This window comes from Pristiophorus japonicus, chromosome 8 (genome assembly GCF_044704955.1).
Source record: "Pristiophorus japonicus isolate sPriJap1 chromosome 8, sPriJap1.hap1, whole genome shotgun sequence".
Lineage (NCBI taxonomy): Eukaryota > Metazoa > Chordata > Chondrichthyes > Pristiophoridae > Pristiophorus > Pristiophorus japonicus.
Genome location: NC_091984.1, coordinates 9,329,743 through 9,345,299, shown reverse-complemented (window position 1 = coordinate 9,345,299; position 15,557 = coordinate 9,329,743). Strand labels below are relative to the sequence as shown.

Sequence of the window (15,557 nt, the reverse complement as noted above, 5' to 3'; positions counted from 1 at the left end):
GCTCCAACCCAATTTCTAAGGAGGGTTGGAAGATTATGACTAATACCTCTGCGATTTCTTCCTTCACTTCCCTCAGTGTTCTAGCATCCATCCCATCCCATCCTGGTGACTTATTTACTTTAAGTACAGCTAGCCTTTCTAGTACCTCATCTTAATCAATTTATATCCCATTCATTATCTCTTTTACCCCCTCTTTCATTATGTCTATGGCAGCATCTTGTTCCTTGGACAGATGCACTGTATTCATTTAGTAACTCAGCCATACCTTCTGCCTCCATGCATACGTATCCTTTTGGATCCCTAAATGCCCCCACCCCTCCTCTTACTATCAGTTTACTATTTATATGCCTATAAAAGACTTTAGAATTACCTTTTGTGTTCATTTCCTATTTATGGGTCATTAATTGGGTACAAATTAGCGACCACATCTGCTTATACAACAGTGATTTCACTTCAAACATAATTATTTGGCTCTGAGTCACTTAAGGACATCCTGAGGATGTGAAAGGCACTATGTAAATGCAAGTTCCAGCTAAATCTTCCTCTCCTACTTACTACTGTTGCACTTCTGTCCTGTAAAATGCCTTGGGCTCGATGTTCTACAAATGATGCTGTAAAGATGTCAGTTGTTTCTTCTTTCTTCATTATACATATAACACAACCGCTTTTACGCAGCCCTTCAAAGCGAGCAGCTTGGATGAATGAACAAATACAGGTGGCAAAAAGGCAATTTATGGATGGAATCTCTTTGAATTACCAGCAAAGTTTATCAGATCAATCAATGTATCATACCGGACTAATTGAGCTGATTCGCGATACCGCACAAATCTTCCACCGTGAAATACCTGGATCTCAGGTAAACAACAACAACTTGTATTTATATAGCGTCTTTAACGTAGTAAAATATCCCAAGGTACTTCACAGGAGTGTTATAAAAAAAAAAAATTTGACACCAAGCCACGTAAGAAGAAATTACAGCAGATGACCAAAAGCTTGGTCAAAGAGTTAGGTTTTAAGGAGCGTTCTGAAGGAGGAAAGAGAGGAGAGAGGGGGAGAGGTTAGCTTGGATTATAATCAGGGTTGCTCAAGAGGGCTGAATTTGAGGAGCACAGACATCTCGGGGGGGTGTGCCTGAAGAAGATTGCAGAGATAGGGAGGGATGAGGACATGGAGGGAATAGTAAACAAGGATGAGAATTTTGAAATCAAGGCATTGCTTAACCGGGGGACAATTTAGGTCAGCGAGCACAGGGGTGATGGGTGAGTGGGACTTGGTGCGACTTAGGATACGGGCTGCCGCGTTTTTGATGACCTCTAGTTTACGTAGGGTAGAATGTGGGAGGCCATCCAGGAGTGCCTTGGAGTAATCAAGTCTAGAGGTAACAAAGGCATGGATGAGGGTTACAGCAGCAGATGAGCTGAGGCAGGGGCGGAGATAAGCGATGTTACGGAGGTGGAAATAGGCGATTGAAGTTATGCTGTGGATATGTGGCCGGAAGCTCAGTTCAGGATCAAATATGACACCTAGGTTGTGAACATTCTGGTTCAGCCTCGGACACATGCTAGGGAGAGGGATGGAGTCGGTGGCTAGGGAACGTAGTTTGCAGCAGGGACCAAAGACAATGGCTTAGTTCTTACCAATATTTAACTGCAGAACATTTCTTCTCATCCAGTACTGGATGTCGCACAAGCAGTCTGACAATTTACAGACCATGGAAGGGTCGAGAGAGGTGGTGGTCAGGTAGAGCTGGGTGTAATCAGCGTACATGTGGAATCTGATGGCGTGTTTTCGGAAGATGTCGCCGAGGGGCAGCTTATAAATGAGAAATAGGAAGGTCAAGGATAGATCCTTGGGGGACACCAGAGGAAACGATGTGGGAGTGGGAAGAGAAACCATTGCAGGTGATTTTCTGACTATGATTAGATAGATAAAATGGAACCAGGCGAATGTCCCACCCAGCTGGACGGTGACAGAGAGGCATTGGAGGAGGGTGGAATGGTCAACCGTGTCACAGGCTGCAGACAGGTCGAGAAGGATGAGGAGGGATAGTTTGCCTTTGTCACAGTCACAAAGGATGTCATTTATGACTTTGATGTGAGCCATTTTGGTCCTGTGGCGGGGGAGTAACCAGATTGAAGGGATTCAAACAAGGTTTTGGAGGCGACAACACGTTTAAGGAATTTGGAGAGGAAAGGGAAGTTGGGTGATCAGCAGTTTAGTGGGAATAGGGTCAAAGGAGCAGGAAGTGGGGCTCATGTACAATATGAGCATGGAAGGGTCAAGAGGGGCTATCAGAGAGAAACTGGGGAGAGATGTGAATTCAGGGCTAGGGCAGGGGGGAACCTCAGAGGAAATTTGGCCCGGTGGGTCAGGGGAAGGAAGGGAAGTGGCAGAGGCAGCTGATCGGATGGTCTCCAAAGAACAAATTGCAGAGGCTTTGACGATCGTTTTCCAATCCTTCTCCCGGCTTCAGGTGTGGTGACAGAGGACGGGAGGACTGCTAATGTGGTACCTATGTTTAAGAAGGGAGAAAGGGACAGGCCAAGTAATTGCAGGCCAGTCAGCCTAACCTCAGTGGTGGGAAAATTATTGGAACAATACTGAAGGACAGGATAAATCTTCATAGGCCGTCCCTCGAAGCGAGGATGACTTGCTTCCACGCCAAAAAGGGATGAGTTCACAGGTGTTTCAATGAAGGACCTAATATTCCAGGTCCCGAACTACATGTTGAAGGGTGGAAGATGCCTGTGCGTGGATTTTTTTAATGTGGGGTGGCCATTGCACCCCAGCCACCACATGGGCTTGACAGAGGTCTTGGTCCAGTGGCAAGGATTACCCAAGATGACTGGAGACCAGCTCTGCTGCACGGACCTAGTGCGCACACATATCGCAGTGCGGGCTGGCCCGTGCTGCCCCTGGGCACCTTGTCTCTCCTGGGCCCCGAGCTCACGCCTCTCCTACACTACACTGGGTCTTTCTTTTTAATTCTTTTTAGGGATGGACCTGGTGTAGGATACGGACAGGACCATTTAACCTATGATATGTTGGATTCTTTGTCTCAACTCTTGGGTGAAACCCCCCTCTTCACATCCTCCCAAGGTTGGAGTCAGACATTCCATTCTTGGCCTTCAGATGTTTGGAGCTGCCTGTTATCAGTTATTGATGTTCACGCTGTTCAAGTCGCTTGACTATTGAACCAGGGAATGAATCCTTTATTCTAACACCAGTCTGAAGGGACATCTTGGTCTCAAGTTATTTCTTCCAATTCACAATTTCTTACTTCACTTTGATCAGGTATTGGAGCGTGGCCGGTAGTTTTGCAATTGCAATTTGCTCACAACTTGCCACATTTAGGAGAGGAGGAGAGAAAATTGACAGAAAAATTGGAGGAAGGAGTTGGGGGAACGATGAGGTATTCAACATGATTAATATTTTGTTAATCTAAAGTGCAACTAATTAACTTCTTTGTGTTATTCTTTGGCCCTTAGATCACATTTACTGTGCCTTGGGCTCCAAACTGCATAGAGGGCCAATGCTATGACTTTGCTACAATTGGAAAACATTGTGACTTTTTGTTTGTGAGATCCTATAATATGCATGATCAAACGATGAACGAGTGTTTTGCAATGTCAAATGCTCCTTATCACCAGGTTGTATCAGGTATGTACAATAGAAACATAGAAACATAGAAAATAGGTGCAGGAGCAGGCCATTCGGCCCTTCTAGCCTGCACCGCCATTCAATGAGTTCATGGCTGAACATACAACTTCAGTACCCCATTCCTGCTTTCTCGCCATACCCCTTGATCTCCCTAGTAGTAAGGACTTCATCTAACTCCCTTTTGAACAGATCCAATAAGATGTTCAGGTTCAAGGTCGACCTGCCCTATATCAATGTTAATCTCAGAACCTCATTGTTGTTTTTTGCCCATTTAGGTCTGTCCACTTATATCAATCTGGGTATTGAATCCAGAAAGCTCGTGTTGGGACTTGCATGGTCTGGTTATGACTATACTTGCAAGCACTTGTTTGAGGTAAGGCAAAATGGTCAGTTTGCATTGCACAAGAAATGGGAGTAGAATCAATTCACCTGGAACTCATCCATCTGGTATATTAATTGTCTGATCAGGATATCTAATTGTGTTTTTGTCTCTGTTAGTTTACTTTGTAGACTATTTCAAAAACTCTTTTTGAACAAAAGGTTTTTAATTTCTGTTCCATGTTTACATTTCACCAATTTCCATTTACATTCATTGGCTTAGTCTCTGGGCTGACCTTATCCATGTTATTTAATATTGTATTCCATTGAAGCCGCCCTAAGTGCATTGTTCACGACTTCACCCTCCAGTGCAATTACTTTCTCTCTATCTACCCAATCAACTCCTTTGATCATGTTAAACTCATCAATTAGATCAGCCCTTAATCTGCTATATTCAGTCACCAGGAGTATCTGACGAACATCTTTGTGGCCTTCTGTGCATGCTCGCGGTATCCCAATGTGCACTCGATCCCCTTCTGTACATGCACGCTGTTAACCGAAACCGCGAAAGCACAGTACCCAATCGTTGCGGCCTGCACTGTGGGCCCCCTGGTGGTAAGTCTTACACATTGGTAATGTTTACATATATAACATCATTACCCCCCCAAAGTCTAAGATACAAGTTATTTACAAGCTGAGGCGATCCGGGGCTCTGCACTCCTGGGTTGATCACCTGAGTTGAAGTCCTGGCTTGGGTGAGTCGGTCAGATCATTGCTGCACTGCGGTGTGGCTGGTCTGATCGGACTGTTGGGCATGGTGGGTTCATCCTCGTGGTTGACCACAAGGTCGATTGCTGGTTAGGTGTGTGTTTGGATCATTGCTGGTAATGTCCTCTTTAAACTGTTCTTGGTTGTCAGTGAACTGCAATTTTGTCCATTCAAAAGTTTGACAACAAACACTCTATTCCCCTCCTTGGCTAACACAGTGCCAGCAACTTGGGTCTCCTAGAGGTGCGCCCCCTGGTGGCAAGTCTTACACATTGGTAATGTTTACATACATAACAGGGGCAGGATGGGGGGATGTCGGTGGAAGAGAGAGAGAGGGAGAGGGGGAGAGGGAGAAAGAGAGAGCGAGAGGGGGGAGCGAAGAGTGATAGGGCAAAAGGGAGTGAGAGAGAGGAAAGATAGGGAGAGGGAGATGGGGAGAGAGAGAGGGGGAGAGAGAGGGGAAGTGAGAGAGAGGGACAGATGGAGAGAGTGGGGAAGGGTAGAGAGAGGAAGAGAGAGAGGGGAGAGAGGGAGGGAGAGTGAGGGGAAGAGAGAAGGGGAGACAGGAAGAGGGGAGTGAAGAGAGAGAGGGATGTAGAGAGAGAGGGAAGAGAGACGGGTGTAGAGAGAGAGAGAGGGGAGGAGAGAGAGAGGGGAGAGAGAATGGTAGAGTGGGAGAGAGAGAGGGAGAGAGAGAGAGGGTAGAGGATTTAAGGGGAGGAGAGAGGATTGGAGCGAAGGAAGTGGGTTCTGAAATTTGGCGGGGAGATGAGATCAGGACCTCAATGATGAGAGCAGTTCAGGAATTCGGGGACGGGGAGGTTAAATAGCACGGAGAGCACAGTGGGGATGGGGGAAGAATGTGATTCAGGTCGGAAGCTGCGGGGGACTTATTTTCTGTTTTTATATTTCTTGCTATTTACTCTCATAATCTATCTTCCCTCTCTTTATTACTTTTTAAGTCGTCCTTTGCTGTTTTTTTCAAAATTCCCAATCCTCTGGCCTCCCACTAATCTTGACAACTTTGTATGCCATTGTTTTCAATTTAATACCATCCTTTACTTCCTTAATAAGCCATGGATGGTTCTCCCTTCTGGTAAAGTCTTTCCTTTTCACTGGAATATATTTTTGTTGAGAGTTATGAAATATCTCCTAAATTATCTGCCACTACTTATAAATGTCTTACATTTTAATCTATTTTCCCAGTCCACGTTAGCCAACTCTGCTTTCATACCTTTCTAATCACCTTTATTTACGACACTGGTTTGAGATCTGACTTTCTCATCCTCCAACTGAATTTGAAATTCAACCATGATATGATTACTCTTTCCTAGAGGATCCTTTACTAGGAGACCACTTATTAATCCTGCCTCATTACACAGTACCAGATCTAAGATAGCCTGCTCCCTGGTTGGTTCCGCAAGGTATTGTTCAAGGAAACCATCCCGGGTAAACTCTGTGAACTCTTCCTCAATTTGATTTGTCCAATCAATGTGAAGATTAAAATTATCCATGATTATTGCCATACCTTTCTTACAAGCCTCCATTATTTCTTGAATTATACTCCATCCAACAATGTAGCTACTGTTAGGGTGTCTATAGACTACCCCCACCAGTGACTTCTTCCCCTTATTATTTCTTATCTCCACCCAAACTGATTCTATATCTTGATCTTCTGAGCCAATATAATTTATCTCTACTGCACTGAACTCATCCTTTATTAATGGAGCTACCCCATCTCCTTTTCCTTTCAGTCTATCCTTCTCAATTGTCAAATACACCTGAATATTCAGTTCCCAGCCTTGGTCACCTTGCAACCTTGTCTCTGTAATGGCTATCAAATCATACCCATTTACATTTATTTGCGCCGTTAACTCATCTATCTTCTTACGAATGCTGCGTGCATTCAGATAAAAAGCTTTTCATTTTGTCTTTTTGGCCAAGAGGAAAGATTGGAGATGCAGGGTCTGTTTTCTTTGGAAAGGGTGTTAAGGGGAGGCCTGATTGAGGTGTATAAAATTATGAGAGGCCTGGATAGAGTGGATAGGAAGGACCTGTTTCCCTTGGCAGAGGGTCAACAGCCAAGTGGCATAGGTTTAAATTACAGGCAACTCTCGATTATCCGGGGCCCTCGGGGATCGGGCTATTCCGGGTGAACGATTTTGCCTCTCGGACGAGTACAATAGAGTACATTTTCTATCAGTCTTGCTTGCTTTCTGCAATCTTTTTTCTTTCTTATTTCCTTTCTGCACAACCAACATGTTATGACTGGTGTTATCAACTTGTATAGATGTGTATCTCTGTAAATGCATTTTATGAAAAAGTGAGACCATCATCGATCGGCGGAGAAAGAGCACAGACAAGCCGGACGGTGCCAGCATGCAGGGTCCCCACCCGAGCCATGCATGTTTATTTAGCAACACAACAGAAACAGCAACGGCCCCATTCCTGTCCCGTTGACTACTATTAAGAAATATTCCTTTAATATTACAATGCATTTCATTTAAATTTTGGCGAGAGTGCAAACAGGATCGCTTCTGGTGTCCGAAAATCGAGAGAGATGTGTAACAGCCGTTCGACCACGCATTGTCTGACTTACACTCTGGCCAAGAGTTAAAATATCCCCGATAAGCACACGGTTTCAGATGTGCAAAGATGAGATAAACACAAGTCAATAAAATTCAACTTGGGTGCGGGGGGAACGGGAGGTGGGGAGGGGGTGGGGAGGGGGGGTGTTGAGGGGGGTTGTGGGGGGCAGGGTTGGGGGGGGGGAATGGTCAATAAAACGGGCAGTATCAGACTTCAGTGGAAAAACAAATCCGGCTGGGTCGGGCGTGTGGTCGGACGTGTGACGTTGAAGCGGGTTCTCCGTTGGATCTGTGTACGGATAATCGAGAGTAGCCTGTAATTGGGGGGAGGTTTTGGGAAGATATGAGCGGAAATTTCTTCACCCAGAGGGTAGTGGTGGTCTGGAACTGCCTGAAAGGGTGGTAGAGACAGGAACCCTCACCAAATTTAAAACATTCTTGGATGTGCACTTAAAGTGCCATAACCTACAGGGCTACGAACCAAGAGCTGGAAAGTGGGATTAGGCTGGAGAGCTCTTGGTTGGCCGGCACAGACTCGATGGGCCAAAATGGCCTCCTTCCGTGCTGTAAATTTCTGTGTTACTCTGATTTTATGATTTTACCATTTTGTCCGGCTTTGACCACACTTTCTGATACACTCTGATTTTTATACATTCTGTCCCTTCCTGTCACACTTTGGTTATCATTTCCCCCACCGCTGCCCTGCCCTATTGCCTTCACAGAGGAAGTTATTTCTTAAATGGAGAAAGATTGCAAAGTGCCGCAGTACAGCGGGACCTGGAGGTACATGTGAATGAAACACAAAAGAATACTATACAAGTACAGCAAGTGATCAGGAAGGCCAATGGTATCTTGGCTTTTATTGCAAAGGGGATGGAGTATAAAAGCAGGGAAGTCTTGCTACAGCTATATTAGGTATTGGTGAGGCCACACTTGGAGGCCACTGTGTGCAGTTATGTTTTCCATATTTACGAAAGGATATACTTGCTTTGGAGGCAGTTCAGAGAAGGTTCATTAGGTTGATTTCGAGGAAGACGGGGTTGACTTATGAGTAAAGGTTGAGTAGGTTGGGCCTCTACTCATTGCAATTCAGAAGAATGAGAGGTGATCTTATCGAAATGTATAAGATTATGAGGGGGCTTGACAAGATGGATGCAGAGAGGATGTTTCCACTGATGGGGGAGACTAGAACTAGAGGGCATAATCTTAGAATAAGGAGCCATTCATTTAAAACAGAGATGAGGAGAAATTTCTTCTCTCAGAGTTGTAAATCTGTGGAATTTGCTGCCTCAGAGAGCTGTGGAAGCTGGGACATTGAATAAATTTAAGACAGAAATAGACAGTTTCTTAAACGATAAGGGCTAAGGGGTGATGGGGAGCGGGCGGGGAAGTGGAGCTGAGTCCATGATCAGATCAGCCATGATCTTATTGATTTGCGGAGCAGGCTCGAGGGGCCGTATGGCCTACTCCTGTTCCTATTTCTTATGTTCTTATGTTCATCTTGCTCTTTGACTTTTATAAATTTCTGCTCACCTGAGCCCTCCCCTCTCTACAGCCCTAGTTAGTCAATTCCCCAGGACACTAGCCCCAGCATGGTTCAAGTGAAACCTGTCCCAATGGAACAGTTCCCTCTTACCCCTGTACTGGTACCCGTGCCCCATGAATTGAAACCCATTTCTTCCACACCAGTCTTTGAGCCATGCTGGGTTACTGTTCACTTCACAGCCAATAAACCTGTTAACAATCTGTGACCCACACACAATGCCCCATCTGAAGGGGGAAAAATTCATTGGAAACCCCCCCCCCGCCAAGTGTTTGGACTAATTGGAAAGGAAATTTAATTTGGCATATCTACCAGAAAGTTTGAGATCCTAAAGTGCACATGGAAGAAACTATGAACTTTAATCGAATTTGGGATTTTATAAAGCGGATTGAACCTGTGGGGCAGGGCTAAAGAACGAGACCACCCCTTACACACCTATGGGTGGTGGGGGCTGGTAAGGAACTAGTTGCGGGGAGAAGGTGAAGAGCCCAGAAGGGTAAAGAAGGTCAGGAACTTGGGCATTAGGTGAAGGTCAGGACCTTTGGTGGGGGGAGGTCAGATATTTGGGTGGGGGGTGGTGCTGCTCAGGAACCTGGGTAGGGAGAGAAAATGTCAGGATTTCGGGGGGAAGGGGGGAAGGTGAAAGGCAGGAAATTGAGTGGGGAGAGGATGACAGAAACGTGGAGGGGAAGGTCAGGAACTTGTTAATTGGCAAAATTCAGAAACTCAGGGGGTGAACTGAATGTTAGAAACATGTTTGGGGGGTAGGAGTAGGTCTTAAGACACAAGGGTGAGCCCAATCTCTTCGATGTGAGCTCTGTTCCGACTGGAGCCTGGCAGTCAGAATCGCTCAAATTACAATTTGTAAAGTACTTGATTACTTAGGCAGGCAGGATCGAGTTACGCATTCCAGATAAACCACTGGGTGTGTCTTGTCCTTTATATTTGGAGATCATTCATGCTGTTCTTGTGTTTTTGAAGTTAACAATTAAATATATTCACAAGTATTATTTTCTCATCCTTTTTGTACTTTCCAGCCTGGTAGATGTGAATTGGAACAGAACGATTTGATACGTGCCCCTTGCAGTTATCACGCGGCAAGACCAGTCCCATACAAAGATATCATGAAGCTCTTGCCTAAATCGTTTACCGGCAAATATTGGGATGAAGTTTCGAGAGTTCCATATTTTAACTATATGGTAAGATTATCAATCAAAGCATAATGGCGATTGGTGCATTTAATGTTCTTTGCACAATGTGAATATTACAGCCTTTCATGATTCAATATTCTCTGTGTACAGGATTTGGCAATTGAGATTTGTTATATATGTGGACTTGTATTTACTCTGTACAGCCACCAGAGGGCTCATCCCGTGGAGTCCCAAGGGATCCCATAATCCCTTAGGAGCACAGATATTTAAGGCAGATTCATAGGTTGGAGAAGCACTCTGGAGACCTGCAATAAAAGACTAAGTTCACACTTTACTTTGAGCTTACAGTGTTCAGTCTGACTCTTTCTCCATACACAACAACTGGCGACGAGATACAGATAGCGAATCCAAAGATGCAGAGAACAGTGGGCATCCTGGAGAAATTTTCGGTGGGGGATGATTGGGAAACTTTTGTGGAGCGACTCGACCAATACTTTGTGGCCAATGAGCTCGATGGGGAAGAGAGCGCTGCCAAATGAAGGGCGATCCTCCTCACCGTCTGTGGGGCACCAAGGTATGGCCTCATGAAGAATCTGCTCACTCCAGCGAAACCCACGGAGAAATCGTATGACGATTTGTGCACACTGGTCCAAGAGCATTTGAACCCGAAGGAAAGCGTTCTGATGGCAAAGTACCAGTTCTACATCTACAAAAAGTCTGAAGGTCAGGAAGTGGCGAGTTATGTCGCCCAGCTAAGATGCCTTGCAGGACATTGCGAATTTGAAGGACATTTGGAGCACATGCTCAGAGACTTTTTCGTACTTGGCATTGGCCACGAAACCAAACTTCGCAAACTTTTGACTGTGGAGACCCCAACCTTGTGTAAGGCCATAACGACAGCCCAGGTGTTCATTGCCACCAGTGACAGTACGAAGCAAATCTCTCAGCACACAAGTGCTGCTACAAGTACTTTGAACAAAGTGATGTTGTGTTCGAATCGTAACGTACAGGGCAGGTCACATATACCTGCAGCCGCACGTCCGCAGATGACTCAGAGTCCACCATCAAGGGTGATGAATGCAAGGCCATTAACATCTTGTTGGCGTTGCGGGGGTGATCATCGTTTCCGTTCATGCTGATTCAAAGAGTACGTTTGCAAGGGCTATGGAACAATGGGGCACCTCCAATGAGTGTGCAGGCGAGCTGCTTAGCTTGTTAAACCTGCAATCCACCATGTTGCAGAGGAGGACAGATCCACGAAGGATCACGATGAACCAGAGCCTCAGGTAGAGGAGACAGAGGTACATGACGTACACACATTCACCACGAATTGTCCTCCGATAATGCTGAATGTTGAACTAAATGGACTCCTGGTGTTAATGGAGATGGACACGGGCGCAAGCCAGTCCATCATGGGCAAAAAGACTTTCGAAAGGTTGTGATTGCATCAAGGCCTCAAGGCCAGTCTTAACTCCAGTTCACACGAAACGAAGAACTGACACAAAACAACTGATTCCTGTAATCGGCAGTGCTACCGTAAAGGTCTCCTATGATGAAACGGTACACAAGCTAACACTCTGGGTGGTACCGGGCGATGGTCCCACGCTGCTCAGCAGGAGCTGGCTGGGAAAGATACGCTGGAACTGGGATGACGTCCGAGTTCTATCGCTCGCTGATGACACCTCATGTGCCCAGGTCTTAAACAAATTTCCTTCGCTGTTCGAACCAGGCATCGGGAAATTCCAAGAAGCAAAAGTGCAGATCCACCTAATTCCGGGGGCACGAGCCGTCCATCACAAGGCGAGAGCAGTACCGTACATGATGAGAGAAAGGGTAGAGATCGAGCTAGACCGGCTGCAAAGAGAGGGCATCATTTCACCAATCGAGTTCAACGAGAGGGCCAGTCCTATTGCCCCAGTCCTCAAGGGCGAAGGCACCGTCAGAATCTGTGGCAATTACAAAGTAACTATCAATCGTTTCTCCCTGCATCACCCCTTCTATCAACGACTGTCTGTTCCACCTGTAACAGGATCTGTGGCTCTCGTATCGGACTGTTCAGCCATCAAAGAACTCACATTGGGAGTGGAAGCAAGTCCTCCTCGATTCCGAGGGACTGCCTATGATGATGAGGACCAATACCCACTACCAAAGGCCGGCGAACTCTTTGCAACGCTGGCGGGAGGAAAGATGTTTTCGAAGCTGGATCTGACTTCAGCCTACATGACGTAGGAACTGGAGGAATCATCGAAGGCCCTCAACTGCCTCAACACTTACAAAGGTCTTTTTGTTTATAACAGATGCCTATTTGGAATCCGATCAGTGGCAGCGATATTCCAGAGAAACATGGAAAGTTTACTGAAGTCGGTCCCGCACACCGTGGTCTTCCAGGACGACATCTTGGTCACAGGTCGGAACACAGTCAAGCACCTGCAGAACCTGGAGGAGATTCTTCGTCGACTCAAACGCATGGGGCTCAGGTTAAAACGCTCGAAGTGCGTTTTCCTGGCGCCTGAAGTGGAGTTCCTGGGAAGGAGGATTGCGGCGGGCAGCATCAGGCCCACCAACGCGAAGACGGAGGCAATCGAGAACGCACCGAGGCCACAGAACGTGCCGGAGCTGCGGTCGTTTCTGGGACTCTTGAACAACTTTGGTAACTTCTTACCGGGTCTCAGCACACTGCTAGAACTACGAAAAGGGGGAGAATGGGTTTGGGGCAAAAGCCAAGAAAATGTCTTTGTAAAAGCGAGACAATTGTTATGCTCAAACAAATTGCTTGCGTTGTATGATCCATTATAAGCGTTTGGTACTAGCATGTGATGCGTTGTCATATGGTGTCGGGTGTGTATTGCAACAAGCTAATGATTTTGGGAAACTGCAACCGGTTGCTTATGCATCCAGGAGTCTGTCTAAGGCTGAGAGAGCTGACAGCATGATTGAAAAAGAAGCGTTAGCGTGTGTCTATGGGGTAAAGAAAATGCATCAATACCTGTTTGGGCTAAAATTCAAATTGGAAACTGACCATAGCCAGTTATATCCCTGTTTTCCAAGAGTAATGGGATAAATACCAACGCATCGGCCCGCATCCAGAGATGGGCGCTCATCTTGTCTGCATACAACTATGCCATCCGCCACAGAAAACTGCGTCGAAGCTCTCAGTAGGCTGCCATTGCCCACCACAGGAATAGAAATGGAGCAGCCCACAGATCTAGCAATGGTTATGGAAGCATTTGAGAGTGAGCAATCACCTGTCACTGCACGGCAGACCAAAACCTGAACAAGCCAGGACTCCTTATTATCTCTAGTCAAACGCTGTGTGCTTCACAGGAGCTAGTCCAGTGTCCCAGTGGAAATGCAGGAAGAGATAAAGCCGTTCCAACGGCGCAAAGATGAAATGTCTATACAGGCAGACTACCTTCTGTGGGGCAATTGAGTAGTGGTCCCCAAGAAGGGCAGAGACACCTTCATTAATGACCTCCACAGTACCCACCCAGGCATCGTAATGATGAAAGCGATAGCTAGATCCTACGTGTGGTGGCCAGGTATCGATGCGGACTTAGAGTCCTGCGTTCACAGATGCTTGCAGTTAAGCAATGTACCCAGGATGGCACCGCTAAGTTTATGGTCTTGGCCCTCCAAACCATGGTCTTGGGTACACGTCAACTATGCAGGCCCGTTCTTTGGTAAAATGTTCCTTGTGATTGTAGACGCATACTCCAAGTGGATTGAATGTGAGATAATGTCGGCTAGTACGTCCGCTGCCATTACTGAAAGCCTGCGGGCCATGTTTGCCACACACGGCTTACCCGTCGTCCTGGTGAGCGACAACGGGCCATATTTTACGAGTGCTGAGTTCAAAGAATTCATGACCCGTGATGGGATCAAACATGTCACATCTGCCCCATTTAAACCAGCGTCCAATGGTCAGACAGAGCGAGCAGTGCAAACCATCAAGCAAGGCTTGAAGAGGGTAACTGAAGGCTCACTGCAGACTCGCCTATGCCAAGTCCTGCTTAGCTACCGCACAAGACCCCACTCACTCACTGGGATCCCACCTGCTGAACTGCTCATGAAAAGAGCACTTAAGACAAGGCTCTCGTTAGTTCACCCTGATCTACATGAACAGGTAGAGAGCAGGCGGCTTCAACAAAGTGCATACCATGATAGCGCAAATGTGTCACGCAAGTTTGAAATCAATGATCCTGTATTTGTATTAAATTATGGACAAGGTTCCAAGTGGCTTCTCGGCACTGTCGTGGCCAAAGAAGGGAGCAGGGTGTTTCGGATCAAACTTTCAAATGGACTCATTCACCGGAAATACTTGGACCAAATCAAACTCAGATTCACGGACTATCCTGAGCAACCCACCTTTTTTGATCCCCCAACATACACACCAGTGGCAACCGGCAACGCGGTTGACCACGAAGCAGAACCCATCATCCACAGCAGCCCTGCAGGGCTCAACAAATCATTCAACAACACCAGCTTTCACACCGAGACGATCAACCAGGCAAAAAGGGCCCCAGATTGACTCACATTGTAGATAGTTACACTATTGACTTTAGGGGCGGGGGGGAGGTGTTGTTCTTTATGTGGACTTGTATTTACTCTGTACAGCCACCCTGGAGTCCACAGGGATCGCATAATCCCTTGGGAGCACAGGTATTTAAGGAGGCTTCACAGGTCAGACATGCACTCTGGAGACCTGCAATAAAAGACTAAGGTCACACTTTACTTTGCGCTCACAGCGTTCAGTCTGACTCTTTCTCCATACACAACAAGATTCATATTTGATTCCTTAGCCGATCTGACCTCTATGTAACCTCAGTCACACACCAATACGGTCGATCATTAACTGCCCTCTGAAATACCTCGCAAGACACACAGTCGCTTTGGGCAACTCGAGATGGGCAGCAACACACACATTCCAACAATTATTTTTTTAGAGAGATGAAACTGAAACAAAATGATATTAGATTTGAAAGTTTGTTCCATATTGTTGACCCTGATATTAATCTGAAGACAGGTTGTGTGCTCCGGTGTGGAGTTACATGGGGGAAACCCGTAAATCAACTAAGCGGGCTGAATTTTGCAATCTGAACTCAATTGTAGCAATTAATTTTGACTTCAAGGTTTTGTGTCTCCAAGCTGCACAGTGGGCGTGATGTACATCCACATGACATAATCTCAGCTGTATTTAAAGGGACAGTGCCCTTGTGTAAATTGGAGATGTTCAGTATGGATGGTGAACATAGAGCAAGGGCAGCACCCAGATTCAATGATGCCGCACTGGAATTACTGCTGGGTGCAGTCAGGAGGTGGAGGAGAGACATATTTTCCCCCAGTCATTGGAGGAAGAAACCTGCTGCTCTCATCAAGGAGGTGCAGTTGGAGTTAGTTCAGGAGGAGAGCAGCAGGAGCGTTGTGCCCAGGTCATGGATGCAATGCAGAAAGCAGTTTAATTATCTCACTGGATCAGGAAAAATGAGTACTTTTGCTGATTCAACTACATTCTATGCTTTAAGCCAAACC

General features: G+C 46.2%; 1 protein-coding gene across 1 annotated transcript in view; it reads left to right on the top strand.

Moving 5' to 3' along the window:
- Positions 1–664: 664 nt before the first annotated feature.
- The window catches only part of LOC139268403 (di-N-acetylchitobiase-like), a 34,401-nt gene continuing 19,508 nt past the window's right edge, over positions 665–15,557 (top strand). The window contains exons 1-4 of the mRNA XM_070886494.1: positions 665–856; positions 3,489–3,660; positions 3,936–4,033; positions 9,915–10,076. Coding sequence (XP_070742595.1) covers positions 698–856; positions 3,489–3,660; positions 3,936–4,033; positions 9,915–10,076 — 591 coding nt within the window. The 5' untranslated portion in view covers positions 665–697. The remainder of the gene's footprint in view (positions 857–3,488; positions 3,661–3,935; positions 4,034–9,914; positions 10,077–15,557) is intronic.